This window comes from Arvicola amphibius, chromosome 1 (assembly GCF_903992535.2).
Source record: "Arvicola amphibius chromosome 1, mArvAmp1.2, whole genome shotgun sequence".
NCBI classification, from domain to species: domain Eukaryota; kingdom Metazoa; phylum Chordata; class Mammalia; order Rodentia; family Cricetidae; genus Arvicola; species Arvicola amphibius.
Window position 1 is genome coordinate 144,016,479 of NC_052047.1, and position 22,510 is coordinate 144,038,988.

At 53.6% G+C, this 22,510-nt stretch overlaps 1 protein-coding gene and 1 non-coding gene across 2 annotated transcripts; both read right to left on the reverse strand.

The window, feature by feature from the left end:
• Nucleotides 1-4,592: 4,592 nt before the first annotated feature.
• Nucleotides 4,593-4,699, reverse strand: LOC119806049. Its single transcript, XR_005284094.1, has one exon. It is a non-coding gene; the product is annotated as a U6 spliceosomal RNA (small nuclear RNA).
• A 782-nt stretch (nt 4,700-5,481) lies between these two features.
• Nucleotides 5,482-22,248, reverse strand: Dusp8 (dual specificity phosphatase 8). The gene is made up of 7 exons (XM_038340611.1): nt 22,115-22,248; nt 17,016-17,339; nt 15,438-15,576; nt 10,307-10,473; nt 9,483-9,642; nt 9,109-9,232; nt 5,482-8,891 (listed from the first exon to the last, which is right to left on the reverse strand). Exons 2-7 carry the CDS (start codon nt 17,244-17,246, stop codon nt 7,814-7,816), a joined length of 1,899 nt encoding a protein of 632 aa, XP_038196539.1. The 5' UTR covers nt 17,247-17,339; nt 22,115-22,248; the 3' UTR covers nt 5,482-7,813.
• Between the last annotated feature and the right edge of the window lie 262 nt (nt 22,249-22,510).

Genomic DNA, 22,510 nt, shown 5'->3' on the forward strand with positions numbered 1-22,510 from the left:
CTTGTCCACTCAATATGGAGGGGTTTAAGTGAAGCCTTGAACCCGGCAGCACCTTCCTCTGGGCAGGGAATGGGTGTGCCAGGCTAGGGAGCGAGGCACCTTCTGGAAGGAATTGTAGATAGTCTGGCAGTGGGAGGATTGGTAGGGGTGGCTGGGCAAATAGAGTGATGGTGGTAAAAACCATCCAGGTGAGCTCAGCATTTGCAGGTCTGAAAGTCCAGGAGGAAATCTGGTTGGAGGAACAATGGGGCAGATGACCGTTGAAACCATGGGTGTGGCTGACCTTTCTGAGGGAAGCCAGTCAACAGCAGGTGCTAGTGCAGGATGCCAGCACAATTGAGGCTGCAGACAGGCCAAGGGGAGGGCATCAGACGAAAAGTAGGTAGGCGGCGGGGCTGGAGACCTCAGAACTCTTGGTCAAGTGTTCCTTTTAGTTTGAAGATCAGATATGTGGGACGCACTGAGTGGAAATGACTATCATCCACGTACGGGCGTCAGCCCTCATCCGCTCAGACGCGGGCAGCAGGTGGCGCTAGCGGGCTGCTCGCAGCCGTCCGGGCTCCAGGTTGGAGGGGAGGTGAGCGGCAGGTCACCCACAGGCGCAGCCTACCATCCTAGTCTGGACAGGTTGTGTGAGGAGAAACGCAGGCAACCATTTTTCCATCTAGTGCAAGGATCTCGAGCTACGCTAGGTGCAGACCCCAAAGCGAGCAGGTTCTCAACGCACCCGTGCTCTCTCGTCTCTGGGCTCTTGGGAGCGCAGGTGGAGCTCCAGCGCAGCAGCGCTCAGAAGGGCGCAGAGAAGAATGGGCGGGCCTTGGACGCCTGAGGACATTGCACTCACAGTGCCAGGCCTTCTAGCCCCAGAGCACTCACTGCGCCCGCTGTTATGCACCATCTGGGGCCCAGGGAGGGAGCTCTTCCCTGGGGCACGCTCACTCGCTTTTTCTTCGCTAGCCACTGCTATCGTGGGCACCTCTTGACCAAGCAGACGCCCAGCGGCCGCGGACTTCCTGCAAGGTCCTTCAAGACCGCGCCTACCCCACTGACAGAGCAGCACGCTCCCCCCTCCCCAGCTCTACCCACGCCAGAATGCAGAATTAGTGGGGAGGGGAGCGCTAGTCACTGGCCAAGGGAGGGATGGGGTCCAAACTCCCCTCTCCACTTCCCACTTGATCCTACTTGGCCCTTGATCCTAAATCCTGTGGTTCAGATCAGCGCTGACTCATGTTGAAAGGTCTTACCAGCCCCACCTTTCCTTCTCCACCGGTGACCATCAGCAGAGAGCAAAGAGCTGGGTAAGTCCTCAGTGAGAACCTGGACTGAAGTTATTGACAGGCTGTAGGGGTCTCTCTTTCAAGGACTCAGCCTAGTGTGGCTACTCAATGCTGGCTGCCTGCTGGTGCTTGGCCTGGGCCTAGGTGCCCAAAGCTTATGTGAGCGAACAAGACATGGGGAGGAGCCTGAGCAAGCAGGACAGACACCTGGAGCCTAAAGTTTGTGCCTGGGTTTCCATTGGCTCGAAGTGTCTGTCCTCTTGGACGTGTGGGTTGTCTCACCCAGACTCTTGTCTAAGATCCACCTCTGACCTGGGGGAGGCTCTGAGGGAGGAGATCAAGGCAGTCAGGGAGGAGACTTGGGGGATGAGGGGGAGTGGAGTGCCAATCCACCTGGACCTTACTGAGTGTGACTAAGAGGTGTGGGAGGAGTCAAATTCAAGGACTTGCCTAGAAAAAGTCCGAGAGAGGTAGAGCAGTCTCTCTCCTTTCTGCTTAGCCTTTCAGTTGTCAGGAGGGGAGGCTGCTTTCCAGGAAAGCCAAAGGCCAGGAGCCGCTGTGGGAAATGAGCTTGGAGGAACACAGGTCCCCACCTCCCTGACCCTTTCCAGTCCTAGGGTAGTGTGAGCTACCACCCTAGTATGCACCCTGCCCAGATAGAGGCCTCCAGCATCTCCATGGATCCTAGCAGTGCATTCTCTGTATTTCTCCTGCCTGGTGACCCTCTGCAATGCCCTCTTACCTATACATGCCCCAAGCGTCTCCCAACCACTCAGCCTTTGGAAGCTAAACGGTGCCCTTCTTGGAACAGGCCCCTACATTGCTCACCAAGTCCTTCCAGTCCTGGGCAGAGAAGTGCTTTGACAAATCCGCCCAGGCAGCACAGGTCACCTCAGACCACTGAGAACAGTCCTCTAGGAGGTCTTCAGGGATTTTTCAGTCTTGCAAGCAATGACAATGGAGAAAATGGGGAGCCCAGTCCAGTCCACTTTGCCCCTGACTTGCTGAGGGACATTGAACAAAACTGCTCCTCCCTTTGGGCCTGGGAGAGAAACTGGGCTCTGTGGTGGTGTGCAGCACTGGAAGTGCTAATGTGTGGCTTACTCAGAGGACAATCACTGGGTGCCCTCTATGTTTAAGGCTAGTGCCTGTCTATAGCACAACACAGAATGGAGAGAAGCACACACCTTCCTTATTATTATTGCCATCTGCTTCGGTTTTTTTCACATTAATTTATTATAGGTGTGACCATAACACCTGCATATTTGTGGGCATGTCCATGCCACAACTTGCATCTGGAATTCAGAAGACAACCTATGGGGAGTTGAATCTTTCCTTTCACCATGTGAATCCCAGATATTCAACTGGGGTCATTAGGCTTCACAGCAAGTGCTCTAACTTGCTGACCTGCCTCCCTGGCCTCCATGTGATTGGTTTTGAGACATAGATTTCATGGAGCTCAGATTAGCCTTGAACTCCAAGCAATCTTCTTGCCTCCGCTGAGTACTGGGATTACAGACTTGGACCACTGTGCATGTCTGAACACATGCCTTTGATATAAGACAGAAGGATTCCATTGTAATAGAACATTGGTTACCCATGCACACTTTCACCCTCCCCTCGCTTTTAGCCATCCAGCCACTTCTTACCTACCTGTCTGTTCATTTATCTATCCAGTCATGCATTCACCAACCCACACACTCATCCATCAGTCCATCCATCCATTGATCCTCCTCTCCACCCTCCTTCTTATTTATCCCCTATCTATTCACTTATCCTCCCATCTTCCCACTTATCTACCCTTTGTCTGAGGCTAGTCTTGAGGCTATCTGGATATGTGTTATACCCTGTCTCCAAAGACACACATGCATTTGCACACACACACACACACACACACACACACACACACACACACACTTTCTCTCTCTCATTGTCATTCTCACTGTCAACAGCTCTTAGTTGGCTTAGGGCTAGGGAGAGAAGTGGAAGCTGGGATCAGGTCTTTAGGGGAGGCTGTGTATTTAGGTATGGTAGTATAGGAGTTGAGCGGAGAGTCAGCCCAGCATAGTCCTCTGTCGTGTAGTCCTTGGCCAAGATGACCTCTAGAAGTCTGGGTGAGCTAGTAAATGGCACCTCCTTCACTCCCATGTGGAGTCTTCCGCTGTCTCCAGGATCCCGATGTCGCTGCTCCCAGCTGGCCTCTCAGGAGAGACGCTGTCACTCACCTTCAATTGCAGGTGCTCATGTGCGCTGAGGGTAGAATGAGTACCCGGCCCGCTTGAGACAACCATCAGCTTTTTCCAGTCCTTGGTTTTATTGACTCCTAGGGGCTGCCAGGGCTATAAATAGATGTTCTTGAGCTAAAAATATCCTTGCTAGAGGCAGACTATGCTGCTAGCTTTCAGTTTCTTTGAGGGCTGAGGATGCAGAATTCAAGATCCACTGAAAGAGAGGTTAGCCACATCCTCTCTCCTCCTCTCCTGATTTTTCCTCCTCTATCTTCTGACCTACACACACACACACACACACACACACACACACACACACACACTGCTACTCATATGAGTGGCCAATGTTGTCACTGCCTGCCTGAAAGCACAAAGGGTCTCTTGAACAGGATTGGACAAATCTGGAGAATGCTGTATTAGCCAGGGGCAGGGATGAGAACTAAGATCCTCTAAGAAGCCCACTTATGAATTTCCACAGGGCATCTAGGGTAGTACACACAGAGACTGTCAAGATGAGAACAAAATGTTGAGGTGGCCCAGAAAAGCCACATCTGGAAGTCTGTCCTATGGAATGGTACATGGATGTCCATGGTCACATGACTTGTAATGACATATAGTAGGTAAGCCTGGACCCTGGCCCGTCTGCACTGGTGTAGGGACAGTCTGTCCAGAGAGAGGAACCCTGTGTCTGGAGACAAGGATGGGCTCACATCAGACACTCCAGTATGCTTCTGTTTATTTATTTATTTATTTATTTATTTTGCAAAAACAAACTTTAAAAAAAAATTGAAGCTGTCAGAAATCATCCAATCCAAAGATCTGTGGTGGGGTTGAGAGCAAAATAAAAGGGGAAAGGAGCAGGGGAGAGACTCCTGGTCCCAGTCAGGGTGGTTAAAAAGATGGCTGTTGAGAAGCTCATGACCCAAGGTCTGCACCTTACCCCCTTTACCCTTCCCTACCTCAGGAGTGATGAGGAAATGGATGAAGCAGAGGGGGCTATAGTCGTGGCCAAAGGCACATCCTCTGGGAGATCCAAAAAGGTGGGCTGCACTAGGAGTTAGTTATTAGGTGTACTGGGGGGGGTCTCAAATATATGGACTTCATCATGAATCTATGTATTGTTCCTGCACAAAGATCATGCTGATCTTCTCCATCCCGTTGCAGTTTTAGTATGTGTGCTGCAGAAGTCAGCACCGTCAGCATGCTTTTGGTGCTCATGTCACGTAAAAGAATTCCTTGTAAACCCTGTGTCTGTTGAAAAGACCGTGGCGGGGTATGTGTATGTGAAAAGGCAAGGAATGAGTTGTTTACAGTGGGATTGTCTTGGGAGGGGACTTGTCAAGTGAATTGGGCTCTTGTGTGTGCACATGTATATGCAGTTTACATGTGTGTGTGTGCGTAGAGATCAACCTCAGGTGCCATTCAGCTTGTGTTTTGAGACATAAACAAGTTGGCCTGGGGCACCAAGTAGGCTAGGTTTGGCCAGGGAGCACCAAGATCCTTCTGTTTGCCTCCTACTGCTGGGATTACAAGTGCATGCCAGCGTACCTGGCCTCAGGTGATCCAACTCAGGTACACGTACTTGCCCAGCAAACACTACTGACTGAAGCATCTCCCCAGCCTGCAAACTGATATGTAAAGTTACCCAGCTTTTAGTCATAAAAAAGCAGATAGCAAAATGGGTATTTTACATCCTAGGAGTTCATTCCAGGTCCTATGCCCCTCCTCTATACCTGGTCTACCAAGGTTAAGCCTCAGATTCTTCCCTCTGCCCACTTTGCATGCACAGCCTACCAGGCCCTTGACTCCTGGAACCTCCTGACTGCCCCTGCCCCCAGTGTCCAACCTCTCCCACAACCAGCCCTAAGAAAGAGGCAGCAGAGGCCTGGGGAAAACATGGTTCTTATGATTTATTACAACACATGGTTTCAAATACAAAAGGAGGAATGGGAAAGTGCGGCCTTGTGGGGAAAGGTCCCAAGGGGGATGCTGGCACCCTGGTCTCTGGGCAAGGGACCAGCTACCTCTCCTATACTGGACTTTCCAGAAAACAACAGGAGGGGCCAGGTGCATTCTGGGTCATTCCAGTGCCAGGCAGTGACCAGGTATGAGGGGGTAAAAGAGCAAGAGAGGCTCAGGAGGACCCTATTTCCTCCACACCTTGGACAGTGGGTGAAAAGCCACCAGGGAAGGCCTGTGCTCCACCTCTCTCCACCCTGTACCAGAGCAGGCAGCTGGGACCTTATCCTCCATCTTGTCTGCTCACTTTAGGGTGACCAGGGCCATGAGTGAGAACAGAGACAGACTGAGGCTAATGGGCCCCATGTGTCCAGGATAGATGCCATATCTCCACAGAGAAAGGGGAGGGACCAGACCCAAGGGGGATCTTTAGGGTCCAACTGGTGGCCACATACTACTGTCTCCTGGACAGCAGTAGGGTAGGGGCAAGGAGGGGGAAGCCAGTGCATCCTCCACACCCAGGGTCACCTTAGAAATTCAATGACAGACAGGAAGGAAATTTACATAATTAATAATAATAATTAACCAATAATAATAATAATAAATACTTAAACCTCTAATCCATAGATTGCAAATACAACAATATCTTATTTTCTCGGGGATCAGGATGGGTGGGGTCAAGAGAGCTGGAACAGGACTTTTGCTTAAGGAGGAGAATGACAGGAACACAGGGTAGTGGTCAAAAGAACAAACAGAAGGACACAGCAAGGGAGGTGGGGTAGAAAGGTGCCATCCTAGGTCTTTCTCCAGGACTCTGTCCTGCCCCAGCTGCCTATTACCGAGCCCCTGGCTTCTTCCTCAAAGGACAGCCCCACTCATACACTTGAGGAGATCTTAGGACAAGAACCCTTATTCTGCCTCAAACCTTTGGGTCCCAAATGGTCCAAGAGGATAGTCAGCAAGGGTGGTTGGTACTTTTCTCCTGTCCTTGCTTCTAGATTGGCTCTGAGCCAAAAAAGAAAAAGAGAAAAGAAAAAGAAAAAAAGCCACCTTCGGTGGAGGCTAGAATCTCATCTTGAAGACAGTGGGAAAGTACCCTGGGAAGGGAGCAAACAGGGGACTCTCCTGAGAAGCCCCTGTGGGGGTGGGGTAGTCACCAAGGACTTCCCCAGCATCTCTGTGTCTAGATGGGGTATTTCTCTGCTTAGAGAGAGTTCTCCCAAAGCTGAGGATTCCCATTTCCTGGAAACCCAAGGACTTGGTAGGTGCTTGACTCCATCTGTAAGAAGGCCTACTCCAGAGGCCCCTCAACCTGCAGGTGCACCTGAATTCCAAGTCCTACCAGGGGCAGGAAGAACCTAGAAGGAGAGCGTGAATCTACCCCCATTTAGACTGGACCCAGAGCTCCCCTCTGACCAGCAGAGCTAGCCCGTGCCAGCCCTAGCTAGCCTAGGTGCCCCTGCCTGCAGCATTGGGCACTACCCCAGTCCATGCTGGGGAGTCTACTGGGCTTCCAATGGGCAAGAGCATCTGCAAAAGAAAGAGAGAATCCTCCTCTGAATGGCCTCCTGGGCCCTTTTGAGGAACTGGACCTCACTTTTGCAGGAGTGTGAGCGCGTTTGTCTACTCTATCCGTGCCTTGGGGGCTACCTCATCTGGCTCTCAGGAACTCCCCCACCTCTTGTCCAAGTCTCCCTGAAAACTCTGGTCCATTAGGCCCAGTGTCCACCAACACCTGCCAAGGAACATCCCTGGGGTAATGGACAGGCAGAGACGGTACCCCTATGCCACTAAGACTTGGCAACTTGAGATGGGGGGGCTGCTAGTGGAGCCTTCTTCAGGGACACTAGGGTCTCCCCCTCCCCTTACCTATCTATGGCTTTGCTACAGAGCCCAAGACATGAAAGACAGGAGAGGAGAGACCAGGAGAGGAAGGAAAGGAAGGGCAAGGGGTCTGCGGCTCAGTTTGTGGCAAATAAGGGTTATCTTTCTCCTTTCCCCCCTTTTCTTATGTAAAAAGTGCAGGAAAGCTGGGCAGCTCTTTGCAAGGTCAGTACTATTTCCAGAGGGGAGGGGGAAGGAGGGGCCCAGGCCTGTCAATCCAGTTTGGGATTGAAGGTGGCCTCATATTGCTTAGAAACCTGTTTCAGTTTAAATATCAGACAGTAAAAACAGAGCTTGAGGACCGCCCCGCACAGTTGCCAGATCACTAGCTTAAATAAATAAAAAATTGAAATATTTACTTCTTGATAAAAATTGCAGTAAAACCATTTACCTTTCTGTGTGTTATATATAATATATATTTATACCTGGCCTAGCTGGAGCGGGGGCTCAGGGACTCCTGAAGGGTCACGATACTTCGATGACCTCCACACTACCCGAGAAGCTGGCTTGCTTGCCTAGAGCTGCCAGCTCCTCGCCACGTGCCCGCCCCTCCACCATGCCCTCTTCGAACTCCATCTGGCAGCTGCGCCTCTTGAACTGTGTATCTGAAGCAGGCTCCTCAGGCCAGCCGGTCCGCACGTCCCGGGGTTCAGCCCGCAGCACTTCCCGCCTCCGCAGGTCGCTGTTGCTACTGCTACTGCTGCTACCCGGTCCAGGTGCATCAGCACTCGCCCTGCCAAAAGCAGAGAACACGGCGCCCGGGCCCTGAGCGCCCTCTGGGCTGAAGCACCAGGGTCCGTCCGGCGACGGTGTGCCCGGGGAGTCCAGTGGCGGCACCCAGCCCCCGGGGCCAGCCGGCTGGCCAGGGCCGGGTAGTCCGGGTGCTGACAGGGCCGAGAGGCCATGCCGTGGAGTCTGCCGGGCCGTGTCTCCAAAGTTCAGGCCCAGGCCATGAGCCGGGGAGCGGGCGGGAGAACTGGCTGGGGGCCGTCGCCGGCGGGGTCGTGGACGCCCCTCTGGAGCAGAGTCTGGGCTGTCCGGACTGGGCGAGGGCAGGCCCACTGTCCCCCCAGACGGGCTGTCCAGCTTGCAGAGCTTTGGGGCTTCGCCAGGGTCGGGTGGGCCGGGAAAGTCAGGCCTCCTGCTGGGTGCATAGGCTGACTTGATGTCCAGGGAGAAGGAGCGCTTCAGGCGGTTGGTGTCCTGGAGGCGGTCAGAGGAGAGGTGCAGGCCACGCAGGCCCTGCTGCAGTGCGCTGGTGGCTGGAGCTGTACTGGGGATCAGAACATCCCCTCCAGCACTTGGGCTGGCCTCCTTGGCTGCAGCGGCTGCCTCGCTCCCAGTGGCAGCGCTCTCTGAGGTAGATGGTGGCAGCCGGGGCAGTGGGATGCCTGCTGCCGGGCCCATGAGGGGCTCAGGGGTCCCCAAGTGAGGTCCATCACTTTGCAAGGCAGCCAGCAGCTTCAGACTCCTCTCGTACTCCAGCAACTGGCCCAGGAAGTTGAAGTTGGGAGAGATCGAGGGGCGCCGATCCTTCACAAACCTGGGCAAGCAAGAGAAATTTGTCAGAACAGGGGGCTTGTGCTGATTTTCCCCCTGTGCAGCACCTATGGCCACCTTGAGGCACCCAAGCTTTGTGTTGGGTTCTGGATTTCCCTCCCTGCCAGAGCAGTAGTGGGTGGAGAGAAGAAGGGAGGGCAATACTGTTAGCCATTGGTTGTGGAGTTCCAGGTCCCTAGGACGTGGGAGGGGAAGAGTACCTGTATGCATCGTCAGAGGACATGCCCATGGTTTTCATGATGTAGGCGATGGCGATGGTGGCAGAGCGAGAGATGCCAGCCAGACAGTGAACAATGACTTGGCAGCTGGACAGCTTGGCTTTATCTGGGGACAGGTGGATGGTGGAGGACCAGGTGAGGACTGAGATTGCACTATTCCTCCCTGCCCAAGGTTAGCCCCTACCCTCCCTATGGCATACAGTGTGGGTGACTTCCCGGAGCCAGGTGTCCCCAGGGGTAATCCTCCCCTCTGCCCACTCTTCCCTCTAGCCAGCCTCCCTTCCCCTCCCCTCCCCAATCCCATAGAGCCAGCCTCCCTGCCCCAGAGAGCTAGACACACCCTCCCCTCCCCTCACCAATGAACTCAATGGACTTGTCCAGCCAGGGCAGCAGCTTTTCACAGTAGTTGTCGTTGATGGGGATGCGCATGAAACGGCTCTCACAGATGAAGTCCGGTTTAGGGCAGGAGTTGCTGGCATTGAGGACATAGCTTATTCCATTTTGGGTCATCAGATCCTGGAGGGATAGGAAGATGGGTCAGAATGGGGTAACGGAGAAAAGCAAAGCCCCTAGAGGAGGAACTGAGAGTCTCAGTCTCTCTCTCTCTCTCTCTCTCTCTCTCTCTCTCTCTCTCTCTCTCTCTCTGCAGAATAGAAGGACTGTAAAGTCTTGTGATGCTCCTGAACCTCAGATTTTGTTCAGGATCTTGCTATATGGGAAAGACTGGCCCCAGGAACCCCTTCTCATCTCAACCATTGAGCCCACTGATCGGTACAAAAAGGATGGCTTCTGCAAGCCACACCTACAGACCGCACTGGGCTCCCAGGAATTTTATGGTTGCCTGGGTGGTGCCTTCATCCTTTCCCCTCCTCACCATTTTTAAAACATGGGATTCTTTCAGAGCTGGCCAGTGGCCCAGTGACAGAAGCAGTTTGGCATGTAGGCTTCCAGTGCCCCACCACAGAGGAGTCCAGGAGCCTGCTCTTCCACCTAGCCTCACTGGGTTCCTCCCTGGGCCATGCTGTGGTCCAGTGGGTTGGGGCTCTGGGTACTCCTGTGGTCTCACCCCATACTCATCTATCACCTGCTCTTCCATTCAGACTACCTTAGGACCCAATTCCAGATCCCCCGTCTTTACACCATCAGCGGTGACCCCCTCACCCCCACCCCGTGCACTCACCTTGTTCAAGACATCTTTCTGAGAGCCCAGGTAGAGGTGAGGCAGGATACGGGTCAGGCCCACACTGGGCACAGGCAGGCAGGGCTGAGAGAGGCTCATGGATGGTAGGGTGGCAGGTTTTCCCTCACAGAGGCCTGGGAAGCAGGAGGAAAAGGTGGCGAAGCCCCCTGTGGGAGGAGACACAGAAGGGTTTTAAGGAGGCTGGCCAGCCAGGGCAGGAGAGTTCCTCTGGGCTTAGCCACACCCTGTGGACCCCAAGCCCAGCCGGCTTCTGGCCTAGCACCTGGACTCTTGCTGGCAGGCTACTTGTCCTTCTCTGCAGCACTGGGGGCTGTGCTGCTGCCCATTTAGAGCAGGCACCTACGCCCACATTCCTCCTCAGGCTAATTAGGGACTGGCTCAGGGGCACGGCTTTGATGCCCATAAATGTGGGGTCAAGGTGGCCTGTCAGTACAGCACATGGAAGCCAGGCAAAGAACAGCTCAGACCTTATCAGGGGTCTCTTATTCCCCAGGTATGGCAAGGCGAGTTCTTTCCCAACCCTTGTACATCACTGGCCTTGGGCCAGGCTGGCACTTAGCCTCTCTCCATGCTGATGCAATCCCTCCCTGACTCCAGTTGGCTGGAAGCCACAGGCCTGGACTCTAGTGCCAGGCCTGGGAGGAAAGGGCTTCTGAGGTGGGGCCTCTTTGGGCATGACATCACCCACTGGAATTGCCATAGCCCACAGGGCATTTGTGGTTCAGCCATGGCTCCAGTCTACCCAGCAGGAGATGACAGAGAAACAGGGAAGCCTGCACCCAGGGGACAAACAGCTTGCTCCCTGTTGCCACTGTTTAGATACACCCAAGATCGAGACTCTGGGATAGGGAAGGAAACCCCCCACCATTTTGAGATACCCAAGCTGGCTCCTCTGGTACATCTGACTGAGTAAGCTCAGGCAAGGCATGCCTCTGACCTCAGTTTCCTTATTTTGCCTGCCATACAGCATTGTTGACAGACTCAGAAAAACACAATTATAAAGAGGTGAAAATAGACCCAGCCACATCTAACCTGGCTGGGGTTCATCCAGAAACCAGCTCTTAGCATGGTGAGGTGAGCTCAGCAGAATGGGACTTCCTATACTCCATGATGCCAAGTTCTGACAAGCAAGTGAGCTCAGTTTCTGGTCTCAATCATCCAAACACAGGACGCCTGGGCTAAGACCCAATGTGTCCCATGGGAGGAAGTGAAGATAGGGTTCTGGGCATGCGCGTTTTCCAGTCTTGAAAGAGGCAGGTGCTAGGACCTGGGTAATCTCTAAGAACAGGGAAGCTTCTACCTCTGCCTTCACACTGGCTCAGCTCATAGACAGTTTGCACAACCCCTCAACCAGTACATCTGATGTGCTGCTCCCTACTTCCTCAATGAAATCTTGTCTTTGGTGGCCTTAGAGGAGAAGGTGGTGGTAGCAGCAATGCTGCAGCTTACATTCCAAGGGGAGGCTGAGCTGGGCACCGTGACCACTCACGGTCGGCCCTAGAGGGATAGTGCCTCTGCTCAGACTCGTCCATAGATTACAGCCCCTTTTGTCTTCTTGTTACTCTGCCAGCAGCCTGGGTCTTAGTCTTTCCTTCACAGCCTGTCCAGGGGAGGAATTCTACCAGAGACCTCTGTCCACCCTACCCACATGAGGGAGGTTCAAATGTTTCTGCCAAGTATAGTCACCCCAGACTTCTCAGAACCTTAGAAAGTTCCCAGGCTGGGCTGAGGCCCTTGTGCACCCTTCCAGATTCCTTTTATGGACTCCATCCCCATCAAGGCCTGAGGCTTCAGGTATTGGGGGGCGCTATCCCAGGCTATGTGAGTGGCTGGAAAAGGGGGTTGAATGAGTGCATCTCAGCTGTTCATAAGTCTCTGTGAGGCCTAGAAAATGCTCTGACCATCCCTGAAGCTCATTCTCCTGTAGAACATTCCCATACACAGCCCCTACCCCCTGAACTTGGGAGGCCAGAGACAGTGCCATTATCATGCCCAATGTTTACAGGGAGACACATATAAAAACATGCATTTCTTTGTGCAATGGACTTGGCAGGGTTCAGCCTACAGATGGCCAGGTTTGCTCTGCTCTTATTACAGCCATCTCTACCCACCAGAGTCTGGGACAAGTCAGCATCTCCAGGCTTCAGAGCCTGTTTGTTTCATAGCTGTGACATCACTGGCTCACATTCCACAATGACAGTACAATGAGAGGCCACACCAGCTTCTGACTAAGGGTCTGCCTGCTGTTTAAAAAGCTAAAGCTCCTTCCTTCCTCCCCCTTTCTCTAATAATGCACACTGTGATGGTTAATTGCTAACTTGACAGAATATAGAATCACTCAGGAGAGGCTTCTCTAGAAAGCTTGTAGGGAGTCATCTTGATTATGTTCATTAATGTGGGAAGAGCCATCTTAGTTATAAACATAGCCATTCCCTGGGCAGAGGATCCAGGATGGTACAAAACACAAAAAGTGAGTCGAGCAGCAGCCTACCCACATCTGCGGCTCTGTTCCCAATTGTATACGTGATGTGATCAGCTACTTCAGGCTCCTGCAGTCTTAATTTCCCCACCATGATGGCTATACCAATACTGGGGAGCCAGATAAACCCTTCCTCCCTGAAGTTACATTTGATTAGATGCTTAACACAGCGGCAGCAAAGAACTAAAGCATACTGAGATCTAGGTTAAAACTCTTCCCTAATAAACTCTAACTTTACTTGTGGAAAAAAGGGACTAAGTTCATTACCCTCTGTGGTGGTGTGAATAAAAATGGCTCACACAGGCCCACAGGGAGTAGCACTATTAGGAGGTGTGGCCTTGTTGGAGGAAGTGTATCACTGGGGGCAGGCTTTGAGGTTTCAGATGCTCAAGGCACACCCACTGTCTCACTCTTCCTGTTGCCTGCAGATCCAGATGTAGAACCTCTCCAGCACCATGTCTGCCTGTGTACCACTCTGCTTCCTGCCATGATGATAATGGACTAAACCTCTGAACTGTAAGCCAGCCCCAATAAAATATTTTCCTTTATAAGAGTTGCTGTGGTCATGGTGTGTCTTCACTGCAATAGAAACTATAACTAGCCAGGTGGCCTTTAATCTCAGCACTTTGGAGGCAGAGGTAGGTGGATCTCTGTGAGTTCCAGGCCAGCCTGGTCTACAGAATGAGTTCCAGGAAGGACAGCTAGGGCTACACAGAGAAAGCCTGTCTCAAAAAAAAAAAAAAAAAAAAAACTAACAAACAAAATACAAAACAAAAAAAGAAACCCTAAGGCACATCCCCCTAGATAACACCACTGTGGGGGCACTGCTTGGGTTCTCAGGACCCTCTCCTGATTGCCTTCACTGGCCATCTTCCCGAGCTTCCTGTGAGCACCAGCCAGAGCATGATGTTTAAAGGCCTGGCCTCTGTTGTATTTGGCCAGGGGGCCAAAAAGCTATGTGTGTGCTATGAAACACTCCTAGCCCCTGCTTGGAAGTCTGCTTCTGGTTCTACACTAGCTCAGCAGGGAAAATGCTGATGTGTTGTCACTTTGAGCCTGTCTCACACTGCCTTGACCAGGACTCCTGCCCCCTCCCCGCCCCCAGCAAACTGTCTAGGCTCAAACTTGGCAAGACAGACATCTAGAACTGCAGAGGGGACTGGATAGAGCACAACCAGGTCCAGATGAACCCTTTGGGAGAATCCCAGCCCAGGACTTCTCCAGTCTCCAATATTGTCCTTGCCCATTGCCCTTGGCCCAGGAGACAGAACCTGCTAGATTTTGAGCTGTCCTGCTAGGGCCAGGAAGGGTGCTTCTCTGGAGCCCTTCACATTTTCAGAAGAACCTCATGCTTCCATTCATGACTAGGGTGGTGAGTTAGATACGGGAGGTGTTCCTGTAGGCATAGTGAACTTATAAAAAGGTCCAAACTCCTCTTCCTCCCAAACTAAGCCCAGAAGGCTAGAACTATGGTACAGCTATGTGGCTCCTGGTTCCAGGAATTCTCAAATGCACAATAAATTATGACTCCTACTCAGACAGGTTCAGCATCTGCACCGATACCAGAAGTGAGGTGCGTGTGTATATGCATGTGGTTGATACCTGAGGCTCACGGTACGTAGACACACAGCTATCCTTTGACCATACTGGCCTAGAGCATGATGCCACATAACTCAGATCCAAATAGACACTCACCCTACCCATGATACTGAGCCTCCAAACCACTCGAAGCCCCTCAGGTTGGGTTCATCTACCTAGTAGTCTGGCTAAAGCCATCCAGGCCCTCTCAGCCTCCCTCTCCAGTTGGGCTAGATGTCATGGTGCTCATGGGATTATGGGGCCATTGAACTGGTCTGGCTACCCACCCACTTATTCCACTCCATATGTAGCAGTTGGGTGTGGAGGACACTCCAACAGCTCTGTGCCATGCAAAGGCTACTAGCATGGGCAGAGGGCATCAGCAAAGGGCCTAGATTCCAGCTGGCCGGAGTAGGCATCCTGGAACAAGCCCACTCCAGCAGCTATTTAGGAATCTAGACTGCCTCTCGGGGAGGTAGAATCTACAAAGGCCCTTTCAGCCGCGGCCTGAGGGTGAGTGTGTCTACGCACATGGTTGAGAGTGGGAGTATGAGACATGAGTCAGCGGGTGTGTGTGACTCTGAGTAGGGACTGGAGGCCAGCTGGCCAGACTGCTTTAGGAGCACAGGTAGTCCAGAGAGACACTCTGCTGGTCCCTTAAGGAGCAGCCACGATGGAGTAATGAGATAGCCTGTGGCCAACTGGCACCTTGTCTGAGTAAGGTCCCTTCTGTGTGACCAGTTCTGGGATAGACTGAGGTTTTCAGGAGGTAAAGCCTTCACTTCCTCTCCTTGAGACAGGAACAGGTTGTAGCCTGGGTCCCCAGATCCCTCTCTACCAAAAGCATGGTTTTGGGGGAGCTCCTGCTTGTCTACCTCTTCTGCTATTGCAGGCAGAGGTGGGTTTTGAGAAATCTAGAGGCCTTAGGACCCCCCCTACTGTCCCAGTAATTCTGCTTCTCCTCTGACACTTCCAGTTCTAGCGAAGTGTATGGGGAGGGGTGTTTGGAAGAGAAGGTATATCCCACAGCCCTGGCCCATTCCTGAAGTTCACCTGTGAGGATGGCCACACTGTCGAAGCAGCCGTCCAGCTTGCTGAGCAGGATGGACAGGAAGCTATCTGCTGCCAGCACACTGGCATCTCGTGTACTCTGGTCATACACTACCACATCCTGTGGTTCTGTGGCATCCACCTAGGGGACCATAAGGGCAGAAGTTAGGCCATTTGAAAGATTGAGGTGCCAGAGGACAGGAGGAAGGGGCTGCTGCCATCCTCCTTCTCACTCCCTTGGCTAGGCAGAAAAAAAAAACCCATGGCTCCACCAACAGGCTTTGCACCAAACAAGGACTAGGGATTGGGGGTGGCTCCAGTTCTAGGCAGCCATGCCCCTCATGGGTAAAAGTACCAGAACTAGAAATGTTAAAGAACACAGGTAGGAATAACGGGGCCCCAGAGAGCACATACACAGAGCCTGGGCTGGCTCCTAGGCTTCCTAGAAGACCAGTATCTCTCTTTTCTTTTTTGCTGCCCTCCAGGCCCTGATGGAGAAACTGAGGCTGTAACAGGACTCCCCTCCCAAATATCACCAGGTCAGGAGGCAGAAATTGGGAGCTGGGGTTCTTCCTCTCTTTCTCCCCAATGTGGTGGCCTTAGGGCCAGATGTTGAGGGGCTTTTGCTCAGACAGGCTGATGTCTCTGCCTCCCAAGCACACTCAGCCTTTAAGCCAGCTGAGCTGTCAACCCCAGGCCGGATGATGTCATCAGCAACCAATAGGATTACACTCTGGCTGAAGTCCTCGCTGGGGGTGATTAATCACTGGATTCCCTTCATTGGCACCACAGGGAGCCAGTTCTGGCCTTGAAGTGGGGGACTCCCGACAAGCGGCACCCCACCTGGGTTCTCTCACTTCATAGCTTGGAGGCGGGCAGTTTGGAGACTGGAAATCCTCCCAAAGCCTCAGTTCCGTTGGCAGGCCCTCTAACCCAAAGGAGGTGGGAGCAGTTGGTAGCTGGTGCTATCCCAGGCCACACATACTCTTGGATAGGTTAGTCCCTCTCCAGCTGTTGCAATGGATAGACCTGGGGAGAAATTGGTCCCTTCCTCTGTGGAAGGAAGGTCTTTCTTGGGGGTCGCAGAGAGCATTCTGGGTCACGGAAGACTCTGAGAGGTGGCAGGAGGAATGGGGAGGCTAGTGAAATGGTCTGCCTAGTATAATCCCCTTAGTTACCCCCTCCTGGCCTCACTGCAGAGTGGCCAGACCCAGCTGTCCCTGTCCTCGGAAAGCACCAGCCTACTGCACCAACCCTGGTCTACCCTCTGTGCAATCCCACTTCCCGTAATCATTCAGCAATTCCTCCCTCTGACCCTGCCTTGAAGATGGGTAGACAAAGGGGCTCCCCCCCCCACTTCTAGAGGAAGGTCTCACTAGAGGGGACTGCCCTGCAGCACTCTCAGCTGTGACCCCCAAGAAACCCAGTTTGGAATTAGGGGACAGAGAGGGGATATGCGTCATCAGAGGACTCTTGGGTACCAGGCCGAGGAGCTCCAGTTTCTTTCAGAGGTGACAAGTGTGCACTTGCTCAGGAATAGTCAGCCCCAGGGATTATGTATGCAATGTGGGAGACAGGTACCTGGCTGCGTGTCGATGGCTGGATGAGCTCAGCAATGGTCACTTTTCCCTGCTGAAGGCGCCGCTTCACTAGCTTGGAACAGCAGATATTCACAGAGCTCAGCACATGGCAGCTGTTGTATTCCACGAAGGACCGACTGTCGATGACCAGAGGGCCCCCAGGTCCGCCACGCAGCAGGCTGGCCAGTTTCTTGGCATCCATCACCTTCCTCGGGAGCCGATCCCCAGCCATGGTGGGGTGGTAGGCAGTGGGGAGAGTGACCCCCTGAAGCGAGGAGGGCGTGGCCTTGCAGCGTTCTGGGTACCCTAATACATGGTGCAGGACCTGAGGGAAAGGTGAATGGTCAGCAGATGGCGGGATCTGAGTAGCTACAGCTGACTCCCAGGCAGCTTTTCTGTTTGGCAGCTGGCATGTCCTTTGGGCCCTTCCTTCTAGATGGATGAATCAACACCTTACCCAGTAGGGTGAGTGCATAGAAGGGACCCTGACTAACCAATACTTCTGGTATAGGCCTGAGGACAAATAAGGACCCCAAAGGAGGATTCTTATTGTGGGCACTGGTGTGCAGCTATACTTGTGCCTTCTAGAACTTCTGTCCTATTGGTCTCTGCATTTTCTTCTTAGGATCCTGGGTACAAAGCTTGTCTCTGCTCTTTTTCTAGCTAGGGATTCTCTGATCTTGACCACTTTCTTGACACAGTACTGCATGGCCAATTCCTAAAATCCATCTCCAGGAAAGGTTCTTTAAGCTCGTCATCTGGATGCTGGTATATAGGAGGGCAGGACCAACCCCCACACCCCATTCACGGGCTCCCTGAGGCTGAAGGCCAGGTGCTTGGGAGCTTCTGTTTCACTGCTGCTGTTGTGTGCTGAGGTTGGTGCACTCCACCATTGCACAAAGGGATGAGGGCTGTCAGCTCTAAGATGAAGGTTGGGTATATAGGATGCTTGGAACTGCTGGACCTTCTGAATGGCTCTAGAGGTTCTTGGGCTGGGGAATGTGTGAAGGAACTGGAGATAGCCCGCATCAAGGGACCTAGAAGCCCTGTCAAGCAGACTTGATGACCCTCATCTGTCAGGTGCTGTTTCCCCTGCAGCCCCCACCACACATGCAGTGTCAGGACAATGAGTTTGCCTTAAAATGGGAAAAATTGAGGCTTGAGGAAGTGGGAGGTAAAAGAGTACCTCCCTCATGTAGTGGGGTAGGAAAGAACTCTTTAGACACTCCCTTGAGCCCTTGCCTGGCATGGTCTATTTCCAATCCTCCCCTGCAGCCAGGGATTCTGGGGTGAAGTGTCCTCTGGCTTTCCTGGGGCCCTGTGGAAAGCCTAGATAGAACTGCCATGCTGGTGCAAGGCCACAACTTCCAGAACCTGGGCAGTACACAGTCAGTAGGGGCTTTGGGGCACTAATCCCTGATATCTATGTGTGTCCCAGCCCTCTCTGCAAGCCTTCATTGGGGAGCCAGGCCTGGACCAGTCACACAGAGGAAGCTCAACAGAAAATAAACTACTTGTGTAAATGGTCCTCTGTCTGATGAAAGCAGTCTGATTTAACGCTTATTTTAGCTGTTTGGGGACATTTCCTTGAGCTCTAACCAGAATCTTGCATAAGGGAACAACAGGCTAATGGTTAGGACCCGGGTCAGAGGAAGGAGCAAGCCCTCCCACTAGCAGGGCTGGACAATAAGTCTAAAAACCCAGGTCTTTGAGAGGACCATAGTGCAATATGCTGGAGTACAGGGGGCTTTTGCTATTTTCTTGGTTCTGCCCCCCAGCAGTTTCCGTGTCCTCCCAGGTGAGTGGGACGGGTTAAATGCATCAAGAGAAGCAGAGAGCGACTAGTCCAGGGAGCTAGAAGACGCAGCCCTGCCCTCTGCAGCAGCCCTTGAACTACCCTGAGGGAAGCTGTGCTGGGGGTGCACCCTCTAAAGACCCTCATCACAGCACCTCCAAGAGCTGCAGCTGAGGATGGCAGGTAAGGGAAGCCTGAGAGCCTGAGAGGGAAGGACAGGGGAGAGTTGGTTGGTGGCAGGTGGGATAGGGGCAGCTTTGTTTAGGCCTGTTACCTGTCCCTTCCTCTGCCTCCCAGGGAATCCTGAGAACTGGAGCTGAGCCCTATTAACCATTACAGTATTGTTATTTGCAGCGGAGGGGGACTCATTAGCAAGTTAGCACCTCCAATGTTACCATGGCAACAGCAGAGGTGCCAGGCAACGGCGGCTCCTACTGCAGCAGCCACTAAGCAGGCTGCTCCGCAGATCAGGCAGGTCTCCCTCTTCTATGCTCCCACTCCTCCATGGCAGGTGCCCAGTAGTCCCTTATCACTTAGAGACAGTAACAAAGCCCCTTATCCCAACCCCGTCCTACTTGTCTCTAATTCCCAGGACCCAGCCCCACACTGCAGCTCTCTAGCTCCCCGTTCCTCTGAGACCATCGGTATACTGCACTGCAAAGATTTGGATGGACCCCCTCACACAGGTGCTGGTCTTCAGTAGCACATCCTGACAGCATCTCTTTGTACCCTCACCCTTGGCTTCTTCCGTGTTGGGCATCAGGCCTAGAATTTACTGGGGCTAGAAATAGAGACGCAGGGGTCAATTCTGAGAAGGTCAGCAGGGCACAGATAGACCAGGCAAAATCCGAGCAAAGCAAATGTTCTCAAGTACTCCCTGCCCCGTCCTTCCCAGGGAGAACAGCTACCGGTCTGGTCTGTTCTTCCAGAGCCTTGAACGGGGCTGGGGGTGGTCAAGGACCCTCTATGCAGAGGTTGTAGACCTTCATCAAAGAATTTTGAGCCAGGAGGCAAGCATTCCTAAGTCCAAAGTCAGGAGGAGGAGGAAGCCTCTCCCAGGCATGCTTAACCAATGACCACGCCCCTCAGAGAAGTCTCAGACAGCCCCCTTTGCTGCAGGCCAGGTTCACAGCCCAGCCCGAATGGCACTGTTCCCTGGGCAAAGGAACACATGCCTTTGCACATTGGCAGATGCATGCCTTAGTGACAATCCATCTTGTCCCTGAGTGCAATTATACATGTGCCAATGTGTCTATCTGCACATATACACGGCATTACAGTCTCCTGGAGAGTAAGACTGAAGTATACAGTTGCACATGCATCCTTGTCTTCTGTATACCAAAGCTCCTGGTGCCCATATACAAAGCGCCAGTCATTCACACCGGGGTTTCCAAACAGCATGTTCCAGTTCCTGAGTCTTTATGTGACCAACCAAAGCTCAAGTCCCCTGGGTGGCATCCTCACCAAGCTACTTCTTTCTCAGTGCCTAGTAACAAGGAATTCCCTTCTTCTAGAGATGGTTGCCAGGACCATCTGCCTTTGTAAGACTAGGTCCCTCCCACAGTGGTCTAGCCTGAGCATCCTTGCCCACAGTCAGGCAGCTCTCAGGAAAGAGTCAGCAATTAGGGGCCCAAGATACTAAGATGCCAGCTCACTGTCACACAGGGCACTTCTGGAGCCTGGCATCTCCACTGGCATCCTCACTGGAGACCATCTCCAGTGAGGGGGAGGGTGTCAAATGCTCCTACATGGCAATTGAGCCCATGACTCTTCTAGCCAGGCTCCTCTGCACTAGGGGGCAGAAACGTCTCAAGCAAAAATGTCTCAAGCAAAAGAGACAGAGCCTGAGAGAGCTGTGGTCCTGAAAGGTCCAGTCAGAGTTCTTTGGCTCACAATGGTTGTTAGGACCACAACATAACTATTTCTTCTGCTGTGGGATCAACTTCTGTCCCTGTTTTCTCTGTGAGCTGCATATCTAAGTCACTCCAAATCCACAGATGTACCCCACTGAAACACCTGTCCATTTGAAACTTCTGGGCTGGGACATCAGCATCAGAAGAGAGATGCTGCCAGAAACCCTAGACACATTGCCTTGAAGCATCTTCCTGCATCTATATTCAGTCCCTGGAGGTAGCCTCAAGTCTCCCCAAGGGCACAGGGCAAGAGGGAAAGAGAACCTGCCCAGCAACTCTCCTGAGGTCCCTAAGCTGACTGCAGCAGTCAGACATAAAGATGAACCTACAGCTCCTGGTCACATGATCTGCTCATCTGTAGCAGGTGCTTGTTAACCAAGGAGTGGATGCACAGGGACTCTGACCTCCTTGAGCAGAGCCTGGCATCCTAGGCTACACTCACCCACCCAGCTACCCTGGGGGGCAAGCAAGTGTGAGGATGGGTCTGCAGGTCACGGAATTTCCATTCTGAATCCACTCCCACAGTGAAAGAAGCTATGCCCCTGGTCTGAAGAACCCCCACTCCCACCCCAAGCTGCACAACAGAGCACTGCAGATATCATAACTGATCCCCCACCCCCATCACTGCATCACCAGAGCTCCCATCTCTCTGCTGCAGAACGCAGCACACCCTGTCAACAAGGAGTCAAAGGCAAATTTACCCAAGAGGTTGGATTTAGTGGAATCTGGGCCTGTCTTTACCCCTCCACCTACAAGGATTGGCCCACAGGTACCAGTGGCGGCTGACTGGCCGCTCCCTCCCAAGGTGGGTAGATAGGACAGGGAGACAGGCTGCAGGAGGCGGCTGTACGGCCCCTCCCCCAGCATCCCGCCTGCTGCCTCTGCGTCGGGTAAGGATGTTCTTTATCCGCAGAGGCCAATGGAACATCCCGAAGTGGGGGTGACCTGATAGCTATCAGAGAGCCGGAGAGGGGGGGTCCTAGGGTCTCCCCTACAGACACGGAGCCTACCACAGGCCGGAGCCGACCTTCTGGCGTCGGAGGTTTCGCATCTTGCCGGCCTCCGGCTGCAGCCGCGGACGACCTTCTCCAATTCTGGCCGCCAGCGGGGGCGCCTTGCAGAGGCTCTCAGCGATCTGTGCTGGATCTCAGCCCTCCCCCACGAATCCCTAGGTCTCTAATATACGTCTCTCCAGATAAGAAGGAATGCGCGGAGAAAGACGGCTCAGGACGGGCGCAGATTCGCAGCGCGCGTCGTGCGCAGGGAAGAGTCATCTATCCATTCTTCGATGCTCCGAAGAGCCTACTGCAGGGCGCTCACCCGCTGAAACCTCCTGCACGCCCCGGGCCCGTACCCAGCTCCGAACCGAACCAGTGCCCGCGCCCGGCTTACCTGGCTCTCGCTTGTCGTGGGGGTGCCCCCGACATCGGTGCCGCGCTCAGGGCACCCGTTCTGTCACGACACCCATGGGCCCGTCGGGGGCCCGCACAGCTGGGGCAAGGGCCGGAGAGGCGCGCGGGGCGCGTCGCCGCCGCCGCCGTCGTCGTCGCCGCCACCGCGGGGAGCGCTCGCTCGGGACGGAGCGCGCGCACTGCGGTCGGGCACGCGCGCTCACGGCGCGCATCCCAGCCCGCGGCTCGGCGGGCGCGGCTGGCGGCTCCGGCCGGGCTCAGCGTCCGGCGTCCCGCGTCCCGCGTCCGGCGTCCGGGTGGGGCGGGGGTCCGCGGAGCCGGCTGGGCCACCGCGGGAGCCGCGAGTGACAGGCCCGGGGCGGAGGGCGGGGCTGCC